Consider the following 21,938-nt stretch of genomic DNA (forward strand, 5'->3'; position numbering starts at 1 on the left):
CACAGAAAAAATGCAAAATAAAGAGGATAATATTATAAAAAAAGATGAAAAATCCCTTAAGAGAGGTTAATTTGAGAGAGAAATTCATTTGAGAATGACAACAAAAGTAGCACTGGGTCTGTATGGGTTAAGCCAAGATCCCCGATCCCCAAAGAACCCAAAAACCCCTCTGTAAAATGAGGCAAGAATGTGTTTGTGTGTTTGTGAGATTGGACAGGTTACTACTTCATCTGAAGCACTGAATACATACAACACAAATCCTTAAAATCGGTGTGATGTCGAGAAACATCAAACATAATCTTTTGTTGCTGAGCCACTGCGTGTCACCACATGTCACAGTGAAGGACCATAAGAGTTTATGATTGCTGGCTGCACTCTTACAGCTTGCACTAAAACGTCATAGTGCTTTGACAAACAGCAGTTCATCTTGAAGTGAAGCCGAAAAAGTATAACATATTTGACAGCTGGCAGTGTTACTGCTGCCATCACGGGAAAAGAAAAAATGACAGCTTGTATTTGTTTTTGTTGACTTTCCTGGTTTTGGCTAACCTAAGCTCATTAAATCCAGTTGAAATCCTTTTCCAAAGTCTATTGGTGTTATTTGCAAAAAAGTATTTATAACTTAATAAATCTTATACTCAAAGGATATACAAAGTTGTCTTCCAATTGCAATATTATGGTGCAAAGGAGTTGGAAAATAGTGGCCTGTCCTCCTGGCAGTGTCGCAGCTATGGCAGAGACTGTTAAGTGGCACTCTCAGCGAAAACACCTGGAGGGTTTGACTGTCTCTGTGCATTCAGTAAGAAACTGCAGCCTGTCCAGCAGCAGCAACAACAGGATGACACTCAGTAGATTAATGTCAGAGGAGAGGAGACAGGCCGGGGACGGGAGTCGCAGAGTTTGGTTGCGCTTGTGTTTTGTCAGCAGCAGGGACTGAAGCTTTGGAATGAGGCTGTGGTAGAGGTTTGGACGTGTTTGTGTTTTGGCTCTGGTTACTGAATGGAAATGAGCTGAAGTGAGGACCTGGGGTGGAACTGGAGCCAGGCTGCTCTTGTGTTTTGTCTGGAGCCATGTTTGAGGATGTGTATGTGCTCAGGATGCAGCCTGTGGGCAGATGAGATGGAAAGATGACTTGATTTCCATATTCCTTGTGCTTTCTATTGCACCTTGGTGGACTGTCAGATTGCTCTCTTGCGTCGTCTTGACAATTTGTCTTCTTAATAAAGTGCATGTCCACGTATACGTTTCATTTTTACAGCAGGACTCACGAGAAAGCCACAATAAATGAGAACGACAGGAGAGATATCTAACGGTAGTTAATGGGCCACTAAGGGAATATGTGGTTTGGAAGGCGGGATTTTGTAACCACTACACCGTCTCTGAGCATCCGTGTTTACTCTTTTTCTCTCCACCTTGTAATCTTTAAAGTCCCCACCAAAAGGCAAGAGAAGTGCTGTTTGCTTTTGCATATTTACATGTCTCCTGTCTCCCGTCTCTGTTTGATCAGCTCCATGTGTCCCCTAATGTTGCTCCACAGAGAACTTGTATCTATCTAGCAGGTCTTTACATTTCATTATACAACAAAATCAGTATAGTATACAACAAAATCAGTATAATCAGTATTTTTCTAATAATTTTCTAGTGAGAGACAAATTAAAATATCATGTATGTTGTAAAAGTATTCCATACTTTCAACAGCAGGGGGGTGTCATCTGAACATACTTAAGACTACCAAAACCACTAATGAATCAACACTATGTATCCACAGACTGTATCAGCCACTGAATAAAGAATAAAGCTCATTGTTTACACACATCTGTATTATGGTATCAGCAAGTTTTCTTCTTCAAACTAAAACTCACAGCTGGTTATTTTAACAGTCAGACAAAATAACAGTGTGTTTTTATTTTCTTCATGTGCTGCATCAGCTGATAGTTTACATCATAGCTCTGTTAGCTTAGCTCTGTTTTTCGACTGAAAACAGCCACAGTAAAAACACAAATCACCTCCATTTTCTGTACAGTTTGTGTTGCCAATAGTAAGTAAGTAAGTAAAGTTTATTTATAAAGCGCTTTTGACAGATAAAAATCACAAAGTGCTGTACATGAAATGGGCACAATAAAACAACATAAGAATAATTTAATAAAATAAATAAAAAGGATAAATTCATCAACCAAAAGCTTTCCTAAATAAAAACGTATTGAGCTGCACTAAAGATCTGTTTGGAATTATCCAAACAACAACTATAAGATAATAACATCACATAATAACTAGGGCTGTCAAAATTAACGCATTTACACGAAGTAATCCATCATCATGATTAATCTGATTAAAAATTTCAATGCAATTAAGCCATCTTCTGGGCAGAATGACTCTGAACGTCTCTCCCAACGCATTTCAGGCAGTTTGTCCATGTAGAGCTAGCGTTGCGCATAAACAAATGGGCAGTTGATCCAGTAGTGACAGGCAGCAGAACCAACCCATAAAGATGGAAGACGCTAAACAGCACGTTGGCCGTCTGGATGGAAATATGAGGACAAAAAACAAGACGGAACAGTCAACCGACAAAGTGTTATGCAGATACTGCAGGAAGGAGTTTTCTTTTCACCGAAGCACATCCATGTTAAAAATACCACATTAAGGCAAATCATACATTAGTTGGGGATTCTGCTAGCACTTTGGCTAACATGTCGCCCAGCTTGAGACCAACACGTTAAGTGCATATATATTCCCTTCTTCCTTGAGTCTGTTTTCTCATGGAAAATGAAACGCGATTAATATAGATTAAAAATGAATGATATTTAATCGTGATTAATCGGAATTAATCCACAGCAACCCTGTGATTAATCTGATTAAACATTTTAATCATTTGACAGCACTAATAACTTTATACGTTCATAAGCTTCATAATCAAAGTCACCCATGTGGAAGAAAAAACAGTGCTTCTAGCTTTTGTCGTTTTGTCACTTTATTTGACTCTGAAAGTTGTTTCTAACTGGTTCACATCCCATCTGGCCACTTTCTGACACTTTGGTCAAAGGCTCGTGGTGTTAGCTTTTCTCACCATGGAAGACCAGTAGAATGATTCACTACTCCCTCTAGTGGTCACATAAATCCTCTGGCACATGAGTTTATATATTCAGTTCATATCTGTACAATCTAATATACATTGGTATCTTTACTTCATAGCTCTTCTAAACACTCCAATGATACTTTTAGCTTATTTTTTATCATTTCGAGGTAAAAGTACTACATATAGCTCCTATAAAGACACTTTAAAAGTTTGTTCAAACACTAGGTAAACATGTAGTTTTAATAGTAATATATACAGTTGTGGGAAAAAATTATTAGACCACCCCTTGTTTTCTTCAGTTTCTTGTTCATTTTAATGCCAGGTACAACTAAAGGTACATTTGTTTGGACAAATATAATGATAACAACAAAAATAGCTCATAAGAGTTTAATTTATGAGCTGATGTCTAGCCATTTTTCATGTTTTCTTGATAATAACCAAAATCACTTCGGTTCTTACATCAATAGCTATGGCATTGTACTGCCAAAAACAGTGCTTTTAGGAATTCCATGTTTTCTTTTCTGTCTGTTTTAGTCACATGATACACACAGGAGTTAGTACTTGATTGCATAACCATTGTTTTTGATGACTTTTGATGGTCTAATAATTTTTTTCCGTGACTATATTACCACATATATAAACTCTTTAATGTTTTATAAATTATTTGAAGTACCTGTATGAGGATTACGATCATTGAATTTTATCTGTGTTAAAAACTTTTGCGTAAGATCCCAAAGATGTGCCAGTAACGCACAGCGGACTTGACCTGAATGAGCTTTAAAGAAAATATTCAACAGCGCCACAGAACACAACAATCTGCATGTATTATTTGTCTGTGAAATATCAGATGAATTGTCATTTCGTTCCCACTGTCATTTTGTTGTTGTTTTTTTTTTTTTTCATGCACAATTGGGAAAATAGAAGCAGAAGAAAAGAAAAAAAACAATAGAAATGACTACAAAACAAAACAATACAATTGACAAGGGTACAAAAAGAGGTTCAGTGGTATTGTGTGCAGTCTAACCTACTTTTTATGTAGCTAAGGAAAGTGTGGCGCTGTATTATTATATGTTATGATATGAGAAGAATATTTTGATTTGTGTGACAGGCCTCATCTCGAAGGCTTTTATCTGAAGGCTTCATTTCACTGTCTGTCTCCGTCCAGAAAGCAGTGTTCACGAGGGAAGCAACGACAACGATGGCAGCGTCTGCGGCAGTGACTCTGCCTTCTACAAACAAAGTGAAGGTGAGAGACGCGCACAAGACGGGTAATTTCAGACACAATTATCAGTGACATTCTCTTCCGTACCTTGCAGTTATTTCTCACCTGCTGTTTTGCCAATATTGACTTTTTTATTGAGCATTTTTAGCTTTTATGTTTGCTGTTCATTAATTGTTGATTTAACAAACTACTCTGAGGGTATGGTGAATCACTTTAATGCTAGACAACACTACAAAAAAAAAAAAGGTGTGTACACAGATCCACACTGTCACTCTTCTTCTGGTCATTAAAATGCTCACACACACACCAATATAAATCTAGTGGATACACATAAAACTACTGTCATGCCTTCTCACACAATGGCACAGACACACATTTAATTATACCCTACTACCCAGCATTTTTAGACACACATGCTTCTGCCTTTTGCACACACCATCACACACACACAAAATATGTACACGAGATAGCCCCAATCTAATGATATGGCTAATTTCATTTGTTTGCCAATAATTATGACTTGTTTATACAATGATCAAGATCTGCCATTTAGATAATGGCAGCATTTCACAGATTCACAAACAAACAGTCTATACCTGTGTGTGGGAAATAAAATATGTGTTCATTAGGCTGCACTGTTCAAACCCAGCACACCAACAAACACAATTTACTTTATAGATTCACTGAGCGTTAACTGAGGAAGCATCTGTTTGCAACTTGTCGGCACTTGCATCAACCAAGATGTGATTTCTTTTCCCCCCGCACATATCTCGTCCTGTTTAATGTGGTTAGTCTTTATGGGCTGAAAAAAGTAATGGTGTCCAAGAAACGACAATATCCAGCAAGTAATTTAGCTTTTTTTTTGTTTTGTTTTGTTTGTTTTTTTAGCATAGCATTGTTTTTTTTCTTCTTGTATCCAGTTAATCACCGTGTGACCCCTTGGATTTATCTTCTGACTAACTAGACAGGTTAAAAGTCCTTCTAGAAAAATACAGATATATATATTTATGGATATTACAGTTGTAGTATAGTATACAGTTGTGGACAAAATTATTAGACCACCCTTGTTTTCTTTAATTTCTTGTTCATTTTAATGCTTGGTGCAACTAAGGGTACTTTTGTTTGGACAAATATAATGAGAACAGCAAAAATAGCTCATAAGAGTTTAATTTAAGAGCCGATATCTTGCCATTTTTCATGGTTTTCTTGATAATAACCAAAGTCACTGAAGTTCTTACATCAATAACTATGGCGTTGTACTGCCAAAAACAGTGCTTTTAGGCATTTCATGTTTTTTTCTGTCTGTTTTAGTCACATGATACACACAGGAGTTAGTACTTGAGTGCATAACCATTGTTTGTGATGACTTTTGATGGTCTAATAATTTTTTCCATGACTGTATATTATCCTAAATTTAGACAGGACTCACATAAATCCCCAACAGACAAATATATAACACATACATATGGAAGAAAAAGACCAGGCTCTCCACAATGAGCATAAATACTACCTTAAATTCATTCAAATGCATCAAATATACCCAAACTTTCTTGTATTAATGTTGCAGAAGCTGAAATCAGAAGGGAAAAATACACATCTTCCTTCTGTCTGCAGCTTTCTCCTCTCAGTCCAAATCTAGACCAAATATTAAAAAAATAAAATAAAATTGATGACATGACACCGTTTTTTATGCTGCTGTTTGAAGCTTCCGTGTTGAGCTGTAGAGTCATATATCCTGTTCAGGCCGAGGATCCCTAGGTTACTAACCCGTAACTTACAGGTGTGTTTCATCCTAGGTATTTGTTTGTTTTTAGATGGAGCTTTTTGCTGCACTCCAGCTGCATTTACCCTGAAACAGAACCTTCGATAATGATTCTGGCAATTCTACATCAATCTCACAGCTATTACCTTTCTTTTGAACCCAAATTTATTGAGAAAAATGGTGTTGTTTGTGAAATATACTCCATTTATTTTACTCCATATGTCATTTTCAGCTGGTAGGTTGAGAAATGGGCTTAGGGCTGAACAGGATATGATGATGAATCTGAGCAGTAGTCGGTAATTACAGCTGTCAGTTATAGATTTAACAACCGTACCTGTTAGAAAATACCTGTCATTAGCCAGCATCTGCATCACAGGGTAGATTTTCTACAGCCCACAGAAACTGGTAGAGTTCTTGTTACTTGTCACCTTACTTGAATAACAACATGCTCAAAGGTTATAATAGAAGTTTGTTCTTGATGATGCCCAAAATATGATCACGCAGAGGTGGGAGTAAGGCACACATGCACAGTATTAATGTTTAAGTGTTATCCAAGTCCTAAGTTTCTGTGGTGAAAAATGATTCGAGTCATTATTCGTCAAGTCACATGAACATCTGTTGATACATTGAGCCAATAAACAACAATGGAGAGAGGCGCTATAATGGTCATTCTTAATTCCTATTCTCTTATTTTGATTTGAGGCCCCTTCATGATTATTCGAACACGCTACATTAGAAATCACATAATCATATCTTTGAAGACATAATAAAATAAAATGTCTAAGTCGTCTAAGAACAAGAATACATCTAAGAATGTGTCATAGAACAATAAGTCTAAGTCAAGTTGACTCTTTCATCAGTTCTAATCAAGTAAGTCACAAGTCCTAGACGTTGTAACTAAATCCCCACACCTCTGTTATCATGCACTGCAGGTTTATGCAAAAAAAATGTGCCAAGGGGGTAAACAACTGTGCTTGGCTAGTTTTCTTTAACCCATAAAGACCCAGTGTTACTTTTGTGGCAGTTCCAAAACTATTTTTTCTCTAAATGTAACTTTTCATAAGTGATTTATCACAATTTATTATTATTATTAGTATTACAATTTGTTATTTTCCATATAAAATTTGATATATTGCCAAAAAAACAAATATCTGTAGTGATTATTTCAACTTAATAAAAAAGAACACAGTTATTTTATTATTGTTTAGCTAATTAGAAGGTGATTGTTATTAAATTCAGACAGTTATTTAGTTGACATTTTAGTGTACAGGGTGGGGAAGCAAAATTTACAATGAACATTTAGTTGTTTTTTCTCAGCAGGCACTACGTCAGTTGTTTTGAAACCAAACATGTCATAATCATACCTAACACTATTATCCATACCTTTTCAGAAACTTTTGCCCATATGAGTAATCAGGAAAACAAACGTCAAAGAGTGTGTGATTTGCTGAATGCACTCGTCACACCAAAGGAGATTTCAAAAATAGTTGGAGTGTCCATAAAGACTGTTTATAATGGAAAGAAGAGAATGACTATGAGCAAAACTATTACAAGAAAGTCTGGAAGATACTATTAAAGAAGAATGGGAGAAGTTGTCACCCGAATATTTGAGGAACACTTGCGTAAGTTTCAGGAAGCGTGTGAAGGCAGTTATTGAGAAAGGAGGACACATAGAATAAAAACATTTTCTATTATGGAAATTTCCTTGTGGCAAATAAATTCTCATGACTTTCAATAAACTAATGGGTCATACACTGTCTTTCAATCCCTGCCTCAAAATATTGTAAATTTTGCTTCCCCACCCTGTATATATAGTCACTTATTAATTATTTATTAATCGTATATTAATAATCAATTGTTTCAGTAATCAAATAATTTTGGAATTTTTAAAGACATGATCATAATGAACATAAAATCATTATCATTATTATTATTTTTTTTTTAACTTTTAATAAAGATGTATGTAAGATATAAGATGTAAGATTTTCTTCATCCTGCTCCTTTTCAAGCATGGGTGTGTACATGTTTGTTTACTGAATGATTATTGAATGTTTGCTGATGAAATGCAACACCCATGAACGAAATAAATGAAATGAAATGGAAAAAGATATAACCCATGGTCTTCAAAAGTCCCTCAATTATATATTGACCCATATATTATTACTATACTATGATACTTTGCACTCCTGGTTAGATGCAATTTGCATTTCATTGCCTTGTACTTGTGACATGTGCAATGGCATTAAAGCTGAATCCATTATTTTTGCTTTTTTCATATGATGTAGACGTGTGTGAATTGCCTGTATCTTAGATGTTATTGCCTTTGTGTGTGATGTTAGGACACAGCATGGCAGAGACGCTCACAGTCGCCCTGCGTGTTGCTGAAGAAGCCATAGAAGAAGCCATCGCCAAGGCGGAGGAGTTCAGCGACAGCTTGGTAAGACATCCCTCTGCTCCTCTTCCTCCTTCCATCTCCATCCTTTCCATTAATTTGCTTCCTGCTCTTCATTTCCTCTGTTCACGCTGTCTCTGCTATGCCCTCTCACTTGGTTTGAATATCAGCGGGATACAGTCGCAGTTTTTGCTATCATGTCAAAATGAGTAAATTCCTCTTTTTTTTTTTGTTTTTGTTTTTGTGTGTGCAGGAAAAGCAGAATGAGGCTCGGTATCTACGTGATCACAAAGAAGAACTCATAGAAGAACTTGCCACAACCATTGTACAAAAAGTAGGCCAAGTACTTATTCTTCTCTCCCTTTTGAAATCAGGATTAGTGAACCGCTTCAGAAAATCATCTTTGAAAATGATCGTTTACTTTGTCAAAATGCTAGTACATTGAAATTCTCCAACAGGCTTTAAGTTGTGTGTCTTAACAATTAACATTCACATAGTAAATGGAAACTAAGTTCACAGTTGTTTGATTGTGTTTCAGCTTTAATTAGCATTTGTCGCTATCAAGTCTGAAAGTAAAGTATAAAGTGTTGTTTTTTTTTTTACATCCCCTTTGAGGCTGTTGGTGCATAATATTATATGCAGATACTGGATTATTGGGTTTAAACTTCCATTATGACAAATTATGCATGCTAGGACTAAAAGTAAATTGCACTGGGAGACTGAATTTACCAGTGTTCAATTATTATTATCATTTCTTTTTAACCCTTAAAGACATAGATCTATTCCAAATCACTTTTCTCAACTTAAGTGATTTATTACCATTTATTATAACATTATCCTCTGTGTATTGCATTTTTCTGTGTAATGTTATTTTCCTGTATTCATTTACTGATCATATATAGATGTTCATAAAACCTCAAACTGAAGAAAAAGTGAGTTTTTCAGCAAAATGTTTTATTAACAAAGCATTAAAACAAGCATGTACAATCGCTGCCATCAAATAATATGGGTTTTATTGATAAATCAATGTTACAGAAGGTGACAGTGTTTCCATGTTCACTTTGGAGACTACAGATGCATCCAAAAAGACACATCTGATGCCTGTGAAAACCTGAGAAACTGCACTTTGGCTGAATTATTTCTGTCTTTTGATGGGATTAATGATTCATAAGTTATTAAACATTTTAGATCAGTAGATGCATATGGTCACCAGCGATTCTTTACGTCTTTGAGGGGTATGTAGCGCCACATTATTTAATAACGCCGCATTTTGTAATAACATGCTGCATTTTGTAAATAAAATTCTTGAATGTGTTTTGTAATAACTTATTTCATATCGCAACAGTTATTACAAGAGCACTTTTTTTAAAGAAAATAAAATGATTTGGTGCATTATGTAATAAACCATCAAAAAAACATTGAAATTAATGCCTTAACTGTTAAACCCATCATACCAGCAGAACAACATTAAGCATTCCAGCTTAATTAAAATTTATTAAAAAAAACTAGTAGGATGTTTCATCAGACATTCATTGGAAATATTCCAAACCTTTTTGTTAATAGGCAGTTTGATGTTTGTTTACTTTTATCCCCTGTTGTTGCATTAACACACAAATGGAGCTGGAATAAAAAAAAATCTATTCTATATTTGTATTTGTGTTTTTTATGCTTTGTATCATGTATAATATTTGCATGACATAATCCAGATTGCATGTGTGTATGTCTTCCAAAATTTCAATCATTTTCTTAACAGTAATACTTAATTAGTGCAGCTTTTGTCTGTAGCTTGCAAACACATTCTCCATTATAATGAATACAGTTACATTTGATTTAGGTTTGACAAATGAAACATTCAACTGGCTTTTTTAAGATGAGTTCTAATTAAGCTGGAATGCTTAATGTTGTTCTGCTGGTATGATGGTTTTTCCAATTAAGGCATCAGTTTCAATGGTTGGTTGCAATATGTAATAAATTATTGCAAAATGCGGCAAAGTTTATTACAAAATGCGTTCAAGAATTTTATTCCAAAATGCGGCATTATGACATAATGAGGTGAAAAATTATGACATAATTACTTATTGCACTTTTATTACATAATACGGTGCTACAGGGTAAACACCTATTATTGTATGTTTTCTGTCCCAAAGTTTCAGTGCCTCCTTTCTCCAGTTTCCCATGTTTCTTTCTATTCATTTATTTTCTTGTCAGATCATCCAGAGGAGGAAGCGTTCAGAGATGCAGACAGAGTATGACTTTGTCTGGCCTCAGCCTCAGTCATTGATCCAACCCAGTGAACTTCCTTCTCCGTCTCAGCCTCAAGCTTCTTCGCAGGGACCACAGGACCCACTTAAGACCTCCTACTCCCTGTGGGTCAGTCTCTGCATTCACAACAAATATTACAAATTTAAAATCATATAAAATGCAGTAGCCAGAAGGTTTTGTTGTCAGATGTAGCGCAGATCTAACACTGAGGTCAGTCCTGAGTTTAACAGTCTATATGCAGCCTCTGTGGTCCATGTCTGAATCCATTCCACCTTTACTTTCACTGTGTGTGAACTGTCTTGTTCCTTGGTGCACCGTATGTTTTAACAGGGTCATTTGGTTTCCAGTATATAATCTGTACATTCCACACTTCATTTCACGGTACATACATTATAATGTTCCACTGTCCAGTCTGTGTTTTGGTTTGCAGTACTGGTGGGCAGGCCGTCGTCTCAATGCATTTGCCAGGTTATAAAAATACAGGAATGTTGTGTTTGGCTGAAAATGACTTTTCGGTAGCACTGGGCACAAATCAAACAGCGACACAGTTCCCTTTAGCTTTATATTCTGTTTTTTCTTTGCCAGTAGTTTGCTCTTTTTTGCAAATAAAACCAAGCGATTATGAGTGGAACTCACTTTAAATGTTACACACTTAACCCTTGGACAATCTGCTACTTTATTTATTAAGTGTTTATTTGCATAGGGACAAGTAAGAAGCAGATTGTTCCCACAGACCAAAGCATTTATAGCCTAGACTAATTTGGAATGCCAGTTTTTAGTTGGGCCTTTAAAGTATATAACACACAATATAAACACTGTACAAAATACATGCACAATCACAGTAATACACAGTGCAGACTAATTTACAACAAAATATAATAGAACATAATGAGACCATAACAGCATCTGTGAAAGTATTTGCAGCATGAAATCATAGACAATTTTGCAATTTTGCACCAGTTTAACCTGTTCTTCGACTTGTAGACTGAAATGTAATGTAAAGCTGAGATATTTTTCTCATGAAATCTGTTTAATACATTTCCCTTCAAACATTACATTTAAAGGAGTGATATTTTGCTTTTTGTAATGGAATTATGCATTTTAAAACATTTCCCTGTGGTCTACATAAATTGTAAATGCTATACTTGGGTCTGAATTCTTCATTAATTCAACTCCACAGCAAGGTTATAATAGTTTTGGATTTTTAATTATAGTTTAGTTTTATTTCGTTTTGACTTTTTTTTCTCTAATTCAGTTAGCTTTAATTAGTTTTTAGATCATGTTTGTTAGTTTTTATTAGTTATCGTTTTTTTCCGAATGCTTAGTTTTAGTTTAGTTTAGTTTAGTTTAGTATTAGTTTTAGTTATTTCATATATTTTGTCTTCCTCACCATCCTATTCAAAGAAATTAGTGACGCACGGATCAGCGGGTTACCCTGGACACTTTATTTGGGGGTCGGGTTAAGGCGGCTCATTGACTGAGCAGAGACACAAACACATGTACAGTACAATGTATAAATTCCCTATAGCAGGTTGGGAGAGGGGGGTGCGATCCATACACAACGTCACTTACGTGTAAACAATGCGAAGATGTACGAAGCGTGAGAGGAGATGCACAAAGCAGCCAGCAGTAAACCAGATAGAAACATATATAAACCAGCTAACCAGCAGTGAACTGAATAGAAACATATATAAATCAGATAGAAACATATATAAACCAGATAGAAACATATATAAACCAGATAGAAACATACATACACCAAATAGAAACATATATAAACCAGATAGAAACATATATAAACCAGCTACCCAGCAGTAAACCGCATAGAAACATACATAAACCAGACAGAAATATATATAAACCATTTCAGCATCAGTAAACCAGACATTTTTGCAGATATCTCATCTCTTAATCATCTACAGTTCCATTATTAGCCAAATTTGCTTCATTTCAGTTCAGCTAGCTGTAGCTAGTAACATCAAATGTTTTTTAACATTCTAACAGGTTCCATCCCTCTGTAATTGGATTACTTTTCATCCTCCTCTTCTCTCCTCTTCTAAACTGTGCAGTTAAGGCCTTGGAAGACTTTTTCATGGCGATAAACTCTCCAGCCTTTATCTGGATGTTAATTTAACACCTGTCTGACACTGTCATTCAGCTTCGCTCTGTCTCTGTCACTCATGCACACCACAGTGAGCCAAAAAAAAAAAAAAAACCCCGACCCCACGCATCACTAAAGTAAATCCCAGACAGGACTGTGCTGCTTTGTCCCAGCTTTAGTCTGAATGTTCCAGGTAAAGTGGGGACCAGAAGATGACTGGAAACCACAAGTGACCAGACATGACAGACTGTGAAGTGCCGCCAGCTAAAATTGCTGGGGCAAAATAAATCAATTTGATATCAATCTGACATTGACAAAGATGAAAACTAAGGGAATTTTATCCATAATTTTTATATGTTTTAGATAGTTTTGTAAGCTCACAATACAGTTTCAGTTAGTTATAGTTTTTTTCTTTTAATTAGAGTTTTTATTTATTTCAGTTAATGAAAATGTTTTTTCAGTTTTAGTTTTTGTCATTTCATTTGTTTTCGTTAACGATTATAACCTTGCTCCAAAGGTCCATCTTCAAGCTTATTTCTGACTAATGACACTAGAAAGGTCGTTTTGAGCGCTGGCCCTTTAAATGCAAATGAGCCACTTCGCGCCCCACTCCCTCCAGGCTGTGCTTTTTGTCCTATTCAGCCACTTGAGTTTGTTAATCCAACCAACAACTGAACATTTTAGGTAACTGGCTTGAAGTTTGGACATATTTTCAGTTTTTACTAGCTGCTGCTACTGACAACTAATTATGACGTACTTGGAGAAATGTTTGTCTGAAGTCTTGACCTTATATGTGCAAATCTCATGACGTAACTAGTTATAAAACGTAACAAACAAAGAAGGAATTAAAACGGGTTGTAGAAATCCACTCGATTTCTGTCAGAATGAATATAAAGATAGCTTTGCAGCACCTGGAGGGTTCAAATTCAAACTTTATGATTTATTAGGGTCCAAATACACAAATAAATGCACCAAAGACTAATAAAAGTGGGTTTAGCAAAATATGACCCCTTTAACTCATTAGCTTCCAATGATCAAGCCTTGGAGGAAAAGCAAACAGACAGTGTTTTCAATACTGGAGTATTAAACTTAGAGTGTAAAACATGATTTTTTAAACCGCACTGCTACAAAATAATTTGACCACTAAGAGGACACTGACAGGATCATTTTGACCAAAACGTAAATGACTGTGTCGTCGTCATACATCTGAACACCTCTACCAAGAACTGAATGTGTTACGTCATTAATATATAATCTAAAAACAAGTGGGCCAAGAGCAGAACCCTGTGGTACTTCAGTGCCTTTCCAGCTCCAAGTCCAAGCTAAAATCTATTTAAAAATATACAGTACTGTGCAAACGTCCTTGGCCTACATTGGGTTTGTTGGTTTGGTAAAGTTCTAATGACCACACATATGCATTTGTCAGTCTCTGTATTAAGATATAATCTGGAAACAACTTTACTTTAACCATTAGAACCCATTTAAGTCATTTTTTTGTGTGTCTTTCAAGGCTGTGCACATATTTCATGCATTTTTTTCTTGTCTCTGAAGAAAAGAGAATGGGAATGCTAATTTCAACGGTTAAAAACAACAAAGCTAATGGTTGCCATATGTCTTATGCACAGTACTGTATGTTACCGAAATTACTAGATTTTCCCCAAGAGTCCATTAGCATCAAATACTGATGCAAAAGTGGTTTGAACCAATCAGTACCTGGTTCCAACCTTGGTTACATTTGATTTTTTTATATTAACCCATAAAGACCCGGTGCGGCTTATGTGGCAGTTCTAAAGTAGTTTTTTCTCTGTATTTAACTTTTCTTAAGTGATTTTTCCACAATTTATTGTATTATCCTCTTTATTTTGTGTTTTTACAGCAAAAGTTAGTTATTTTCCTCTCAGTTATTTACTTGTATTGATAGAATTAGTAGATCAACAGGTATTAAACAGTTTAGATCAGTCGATGCTTTTGGTCATCTGTGGCTGTTTGGGTCTTTGTGGGTTAACCTGGTTACAAACCTGAAAAATAGCCTTCTACTGTATTTTTAGTCTCTGTATTCCACATCATAGCCCTGTTTTGCTAAATGCACCGGATGATGCTGCAACACACAGCTACACACACCTGGCAGAGGTTCACACTACAAGTCAGTAGGGACTTGTGGAGATTTGTCATCGTCCCGTGAGTGAGCGAAGCATCAAAGCGGCACTCCCCAGGCCTCTCCATTCTGTATCCCGCTGTTTCATTCAGCTAAGATCAAAGTCCTGTGAAATACGCTGGGATCCTCCTCAACAGCTCTCCCTGCAATGGGACGGGCTGTGTTTATCAGCACTCTGCAAACACACTCACCAAGACACGGGGCGCGAAGATTAACACTCAAAACTCTGCTGCTTTAGCACTGATCCTTACTGTAAGCTTAGTGGATGAGGTGATCATTTTTCCTTTAATTATTCTGCTGTATATTATAAAGTTAATCCTCCAGCCTTTTCACTGACCAGAAACAGGGGAATGACTAATCTTTAACTCATAATTTAATGTGGATATTCAACATTGAGATGAGTGCCTTTCATCAACATAACCTCTAAATCTACATCCCAGCGACAGTTACGGAGAGTATTCTTTATGTAACTGTGAATACTTGCACAAATTCTCTCTTTTTGTCTGAAACATACTGTACACTAAGAGACTTGGAAGGGCTTTTAAGGCTAGTTAAGTTTTTAGTTGTTTTCTAGCTCCACCTGCTGTTGAAAATGTCATATCACAGCCACTTTGGCAAACAGTATTTGTGATGTATTGCACTAATTTGCTTTGTAAACATGCTAAATTATAAATAGGTGAAAAGCAGTCTGTATTAAGACTAAAAAAAACCAAAAAAGTGTTATTCAGCTTTAAGTCTGTTGTGCTCTTGTGGCTAAACACTGACTATAACTTTGCAGAACATCAGCAGAGATACGTGTGTTTATCTGTTTTGTAGAATTTAACTTTGTGTGTTCTTCTCTGTGGGTTTGATTATTTCCTGTTTGCAGCGATCACGGTCAGCGTTCTCCCTCACAAGTGACGACTCCCCTGAGAAAGGTCCAGAGGACGAGGGTGCCGGAGCAGGAGGGGGCTTACAAGAGTACGCATCTCTAAAGAGGGAGGCCAAAGCCACGTCTTTACCCAGCTGGAAGAGTGTGGATCGACTGGACAACTCCAGTACGTATCAAACTCAGACAGTTAAAGATCGAATAGCCTCATGACTGATCTTCATGTGAAAATAGTAGCATGAAATATGTACAAATTTTAGCATTTTACTGCTAATATAGTAATAAGACAGGACAGAAAAACAGAAAAAAAACAATCACATGCCACTGAAGGAAAACATCAGATTTTTATTAAATCAGGCATGCTGATTCCAAATTTGAAATCAGAATTTTTCCAGCAGGTGATGTCTTTTTCAGTCTTGTGTTAATGCCTTTTTATTTTGTATTTACAGTCTAACAACAATATGCTCCAAATTGAACAAATCTCCTTAATCCCCAATAAATGAACCATAGTAGCCAATAAATGAGATTTGTTTCATTAACTTTCTTATGTTTTATATTTTATACCAGGTTTCATTAAATACATGTTATGTTTCTTACTGTTTGTGCTGCTTCTTGTCATGGGGTCAGAGGTCATACGAAATAGAGACGTTAACCTTTAGGAACCCATTTAGTTCACTTTTTTGTGCATCTTAAGCAGGGTGCTTGCACAGGTCTTGAAAATCTTAAAAAGTATGGAATTTTGAAACACTGTTTTCCAGACCTTGAAAAGTCTGGAAATTTATGTGAAAGTCATAATACAGTATGGATAAAAGTTTATCTTAGTCAAATTTTAGAGTACGCACAAAGGCACATAATCTTGTAAGATAAGAAATACATGAGGAAAACAAAAACTTGATGTGATTTCACTAACTGGTCAGTACTGGAATAATTGTAGTGGAACTTGTTTGTGTAATATCCATGCATTTTTGTGACTGTCATATATTTTGAGAACGTTTTTGTCAGTAAAACATAATTTACTGCTAATTATGCATTCATTCATTCACTCATTCATACATTTATTAATATGTTTTCTAATCTAAATCTAAATCTTTTTTACTACATACAACAGATACAATCTCAACCAAAAAATTAGGCACGCAAATATAAAAGTACTTAAAATCAAGGTCTTGGGGGGGGGGGGCGGGATTGCAGTTTTGAAAAAGTCTGGAATTTTTATTTGGATAAAGAGCATGCACCCTGTTTAAGGCTGCGCACATATTTCTTGTTTTTTCTTGTATCTGAAGAAAAGAGAATGAGAAATACATATTTATGCTCAGTTCAACTCTGCAAAAACAGCAAACCTATAACTGGCCTATGGCTTTTGCACAGTACTGTATGATAATTTAATAACTGCATTTTACCCATGAGTGCAAGTAAAAGCTTATTGTCACACTGCTAAAAAGGCCTGTATAAAAATAAGAAAATTAAACTCATTACTGGGTTAAAATGTCTTATTTCAACTAAAATTATCTGCCAGTGCAGTAAGAAAAATGCACCGATCAAGTTCTCTTAAAATAAGAAACTATTAGCTAAGGATTATAGAATGCAAAAATTGTTACTTTAAGCAGAATATTAATAAGATTTTTTTTTTTATCTATGGTATAAATACTGTATATGGTCTTATGAAGATGTAATGACTCAACAGATATGTATGGGCAAAACTGCATAAAACAACTAAATCTTCTTAAGGGCAAACAGTTACTGTTCTGCCGTACTCATCCCCCAACAATGGAGCTTGTTTTTTTTATAAATATTGCTTAAAATTAGTTGTAATATCTAAGTGGGCTAGCCCAAGATGAAAATTCTTGGAACTAGTTAAATAATATTAACAAGACTAAGTCTCAATAAGTAAATAAATCTGAAAAAAAATGTCTTTCAAGATAAATATTCCAAATTTAAGTCAGTTTATCTAAGTCAGATATTCCTTTTTTGTGGTGCAGATATGGATGCAAAAGTGATTTGAACCAAGCTTGACTTAGATATTTTTATACGGACACTGTAGTTGTGACAGTTTTCCACTATACGAAATAACAGTGATCATATTTGGATTGAAGCCTCTTGCTCCCTGGATTCCATTTCAGAAATATTTGGATGAAATCATTCACCATGCCCGTCTCTTACACCACTCAAGATGGGTAAAAAAAAAAAGGAATTTCAGAGATATTCTGCAACACATCCATTTGTGTATTTTTTTAGCATATCCTCAACTAGTTGATCGGAATTTGGGCTCTGTTGTTGCCCGGAAAATGTTGCTTCACTTACACCAATTAATCCTAAACTGTTAATTCTGGGGTTGAGCCTTGAGGGGATAACAGGACCAACAATCAGCTCTTCATTCTTGGATCCAGTTTTCACCTTTGACTGCTCCAAATTTTTCTTTCAGATATTTAACTGGAGAAATTCCCATTGCAGATTTAGAATGAATGTACCTGATTTAGGTAAAAACAGATATTTTTCACTTAGTTTACTAGTGTAGTAATGTTGGTAAATGTACCTAAATGCACCAATACTCACCAGCTTACTTTGTTTTTTGTCATGTACTAAACCAGAGAATAGCAGAAGTGTAGAATTGTGGTCAAAAGTTTTGGCAGTGACACAAATTGATATTTTTGCATACAGTTGTGGAAAAAAATTCTTAGACCATCTTTGTTTTCTTCAATTTCTTGTTCATTTTAACGCCTGGTACAACTAAAGGTACATGTGTTTGGGCAAATATAATGATAACGACAAAAATAGCTCAAAAGAGTTTAATTTCAGAGCTGATATCTAGTCATTTTTCATGTTTTTTCTTGATAATAACCAAAATCGCTTCAGGTCTTACATCAATATCTATGGCATTGTACTGCCAAAAACAGTGTTTTTAGGCATTCCATGTTTTCTTTTCTGTCTGTTTTAGTCACATGATACACACACTATTGTTTTTGATGACTTTTGATGGTCTAATCATTTTTTCCTCGACTGTAGATGTGATATACTTATCAATAAAATTGTCTGAAACTTATAAAACTCCTTGAAACTGTTGATCAGTGAATTTCAGAAATGTGGGAAAAATCTAAAAAAAAAAAGTGAATAAGTAAAGTTTGCTAATATATACAGTAGATAGATAGATAGATAGATAGATAGATAGATAGATAGATAGATAGATAGATAGATAGATAGATAGATAGATAGATAGATAGATAGATAGATAGATAGATCCCTACCAAACTTTTAGCCAAATGAGTGATAACGAATGAATGAATAATTACAACCAGGGTGTGAACTACAAGCGAGCAAAGAAAAAAATATTTGGTGAAATTTTGACAATATTCTATCTTTGTCATGCGTTTGTTTTTTTGTATCTTCATTAACATTCATCATGGATGAGATTAAACAAATATTCCTGCTTGATGAATTGAATATGAATAATAAATAAATCAGAATCGGCTTTATTGGCCAAGTATGTGAACACATACAAGGAATCTGGCTTCGGTTTTTCTTTGCTCAGGACGTACAATTTCAACATAAACCCAAACATACTTTAACATAGACCTAATATAAATAAACATTCGACTAGAGACGAGGACAACAATGGGTTGAGATTTACAGTGGATTTGTAATATGTACAGAAAAGCTAAATCAAGTACTTTATAAATATATCTGTGACTTCTGACCACATTCCTAGAAACAGACACATTTATGAAGGGCTTGACTTTTCTTTTTGCATGTGTAAAAGTGAAAACAAAATATATTTGTACAACTTATTTTCAGTCAGCAATAAAGTGATCTACTGCTCTTAGTGAAGTAAATAGTGTCTGTCTTTCTCCTCACATTCTTCCTTCTTTTCGTGTTACAAATACGCAGCAGCAACTCCTTTAGAATGATAAATAGAAGTTCAGTCAAGTGCTGTGAAAAAGTGAACTCTGTTGAAAGCTATGGAATAATTTGCGAACTTCTTACAACCCATGTGGAAAAAGGCAGTAATGTGACGGTGTGTTTTCTCAGCTTTTCCTTCTGTGTTCATCCAGGTGCATCCTCTGTTCTCCAGAGCCCAGACGGGAACTGGATTGCTCTGCATAGTTCCCAGCTGTCTCGGCCCAGTCTGCTAACCAAGAGGAAGAGCCTGGTGTTCAGCGTTTTGGAAAAGGAGTCCGGTGTCGTGTCCGCCTACGACGAGATGGGATCAGACTCGGAGGTGGATGATGAAGGCGGCTGGGGCGCGGCGTTGCGTCAGTTCCGCCGCAAACTCTCTGATGAGACTTACTACACGGACTCGCAGCACGACCCCGAGTGGACGTACACCCAACACCTTCCCATTACCTCCCCGTCGTCAGGCCAGTACACCAACACAGAGACTCTGAACTCAGACTCTGAAGCCTCCTCGGTGCTGTCGGCGTGTCCTCGAAAGCCACCTCACAACCTGCTTAGGAAGAAAGGACCGCCTGACACACACCTGCATCCACACCACCAGCCGCTGTATCACCAACATCTGCACCAGAACTTCTCTCCGTATCCACTGCATTCAGACGCACTGGATGTGAACTTCAACCCCAAGGTGATTCATCCTTATGACGAGTGTCTGAACTTTGAAGACTTGACCCTCAGGAAACCTTTTTCACTCTTATGTTAAGAAATAACAGATGCAACATTCATGACGCACATGACTTTGCTTTTATCCGTCATTATTCATATTATTAATAAGAATAAGAACAATGAGAATAAGAAAATCAGTCACTGCTGTGCATCGTTAGTGTCATGGAGATGAGTGTTGAGGGGAAAGAGACAGACCTGTGAACTTCACTTATAATATTCACCTAATTCCTGGTAGAAAATATGTGAAAAATAAGTATTTTACAAGGGTCAGAAGTGATATGGATATAGATATAGATATAGATATAGATGATATAGATCAGCGTTTCTCAATGGGGGCGGTACAGCCTCCCAGGGGGCGTTGGGACACCGTGTGGGGGGGGGGGTTGTTTGGAATGAAAAGCAAAGGAAGCAGCATGTTATGTCGATGGCAAATTTCATTTATTGAGCTCTGCCCCTCCCCCCCAAGTCTTCGGTGGTAACGTCTGCCCCCCCCCCCCCCCCCCCCCCCCGCCCCCTGGGCACTAACTATGCTCCATATAAGCTCCCTCAGACCCACTCCCCCCACTTGACTACTTGTTTCGGATAGGGGATGGATGCAACAAGGAGGATATTGTTGAGGTAAGGGGGGTGTTACCTATGGTGTGGTGTGCTATAACACCCCCCCAACCCAGGTCGCAAATGTTTTTTCGGGGTGGGGCTGGAGGCTCATGATGATGTAAAAGGGCGTTTGTTCAAAAAAGGTTGAGAACCACTGATATAGATGGTTTATAAATGTTGCATTTGCTTTTTCTGGCTAGAAAATGAAAAATACCCTTTGTTTGTCATTTTGAACATCAAATCAGTTTTATTTACACATTCAACTCTTCACTTTCTATTGCTGAAAGTGTTGTATATACTAACATTCATGCATAAATACACTATATATATGTTGGGACACATTGAATTCATGTGGTTCATTCAGGTCATAATATAATTATGTAACACAATATAATATTCACAATAATACCACAATTTAAATGTATCAAGATAATTAAATAAGTATCAGTACCAAAAAAAGTAGATTGTTTTTAGGGTTAGTTTTGTTTATGTTGATATCTAAATTGCATGCAAAAGCTTCTAATCATACTACACTGACTTTTTTTAATCATTGAATTTGCTTCAAATGTTCTACCCACTGAATTCTGAAATATTTATCACATTCTGACCATAAATAATTATTTTAAAACATAAATACCTGTCTGGTTTCTCACCACTTGCCCAGGAGATAAAATCAGCCTTAAAACGAACAAAAAAAAAAAACATTTTTATGATGATTATAAATGAATTCAAAACAGTGGGAACTGTAGTCCTACAAGCTGTAGGTGTGATGTCTCCTAGTGTTTTGTCCACACATTGTATTAGCCATATTTGACATATTATCCATGATGATAAAGATAAGTAGAAATGTAGGGAAATTGTCAATATTTTATAAGAAGTCCAAATCATATTTTCA

At 36.0% G+C, this 21,938-nt stretch overlaps 1 protein-coding gene across 5 annotated transcripts in view; it reads left to right on the forward strand.

Annotated features, from left to right (window-relative positions):
* Nucleotides 1-21,938, forward strand: part of myripb (myosin VIIA and Rab interacting protein b) — a 185,821-nt gene that overhangs the window by 148,413 nt on the left and 15,470 nt on the right. For all 5 annotated transcript variants that reach the window (XM_030123309.1, XM_030123304.1, XM_030123305.1 and 2 more), the window contains exons 5-10: nt 4,239-4,319; nt 8,397-8,494; nt 8,703-8,783; nt 10,658-10,819; nt 15,836-16,004; nt 19,882-20,408. In XM_030123309.1, the coding sequence (XP_029979169.1) occupies nt 4,239-4,319; nt 8,397-8,494; nt 8,703-8,783; nt 10,658-10,819; nt 15,836-16,004; nt 19,882-20,408 (1,118 nt within the window). The remainder of the gene's footprint in view (nt 1-4,238; nt 4,320-8,396; nt 8,495-8,702; nt 8,784-10,657; nt 10,820-15,835; nt 16,005-19,881; nt 20,409-21,938) is intronic.

The sequence above is a fragment of the Sphaeramia orbicularis genome, chromosome 20, assembly GCF_902148855.1.
Source record: "Sphaeramia orbicularis chromosome 20, fSphaOr1.1, whole genome shotgun sequence".
NCBI classification, from domain to species: domain Eukaryota; kingdom Metazoa; phylum Chordata; class Actinopteri; order Kurtiformes; family Apogonidae; genus Sphaeramia; species Sphaeramia orbicularis.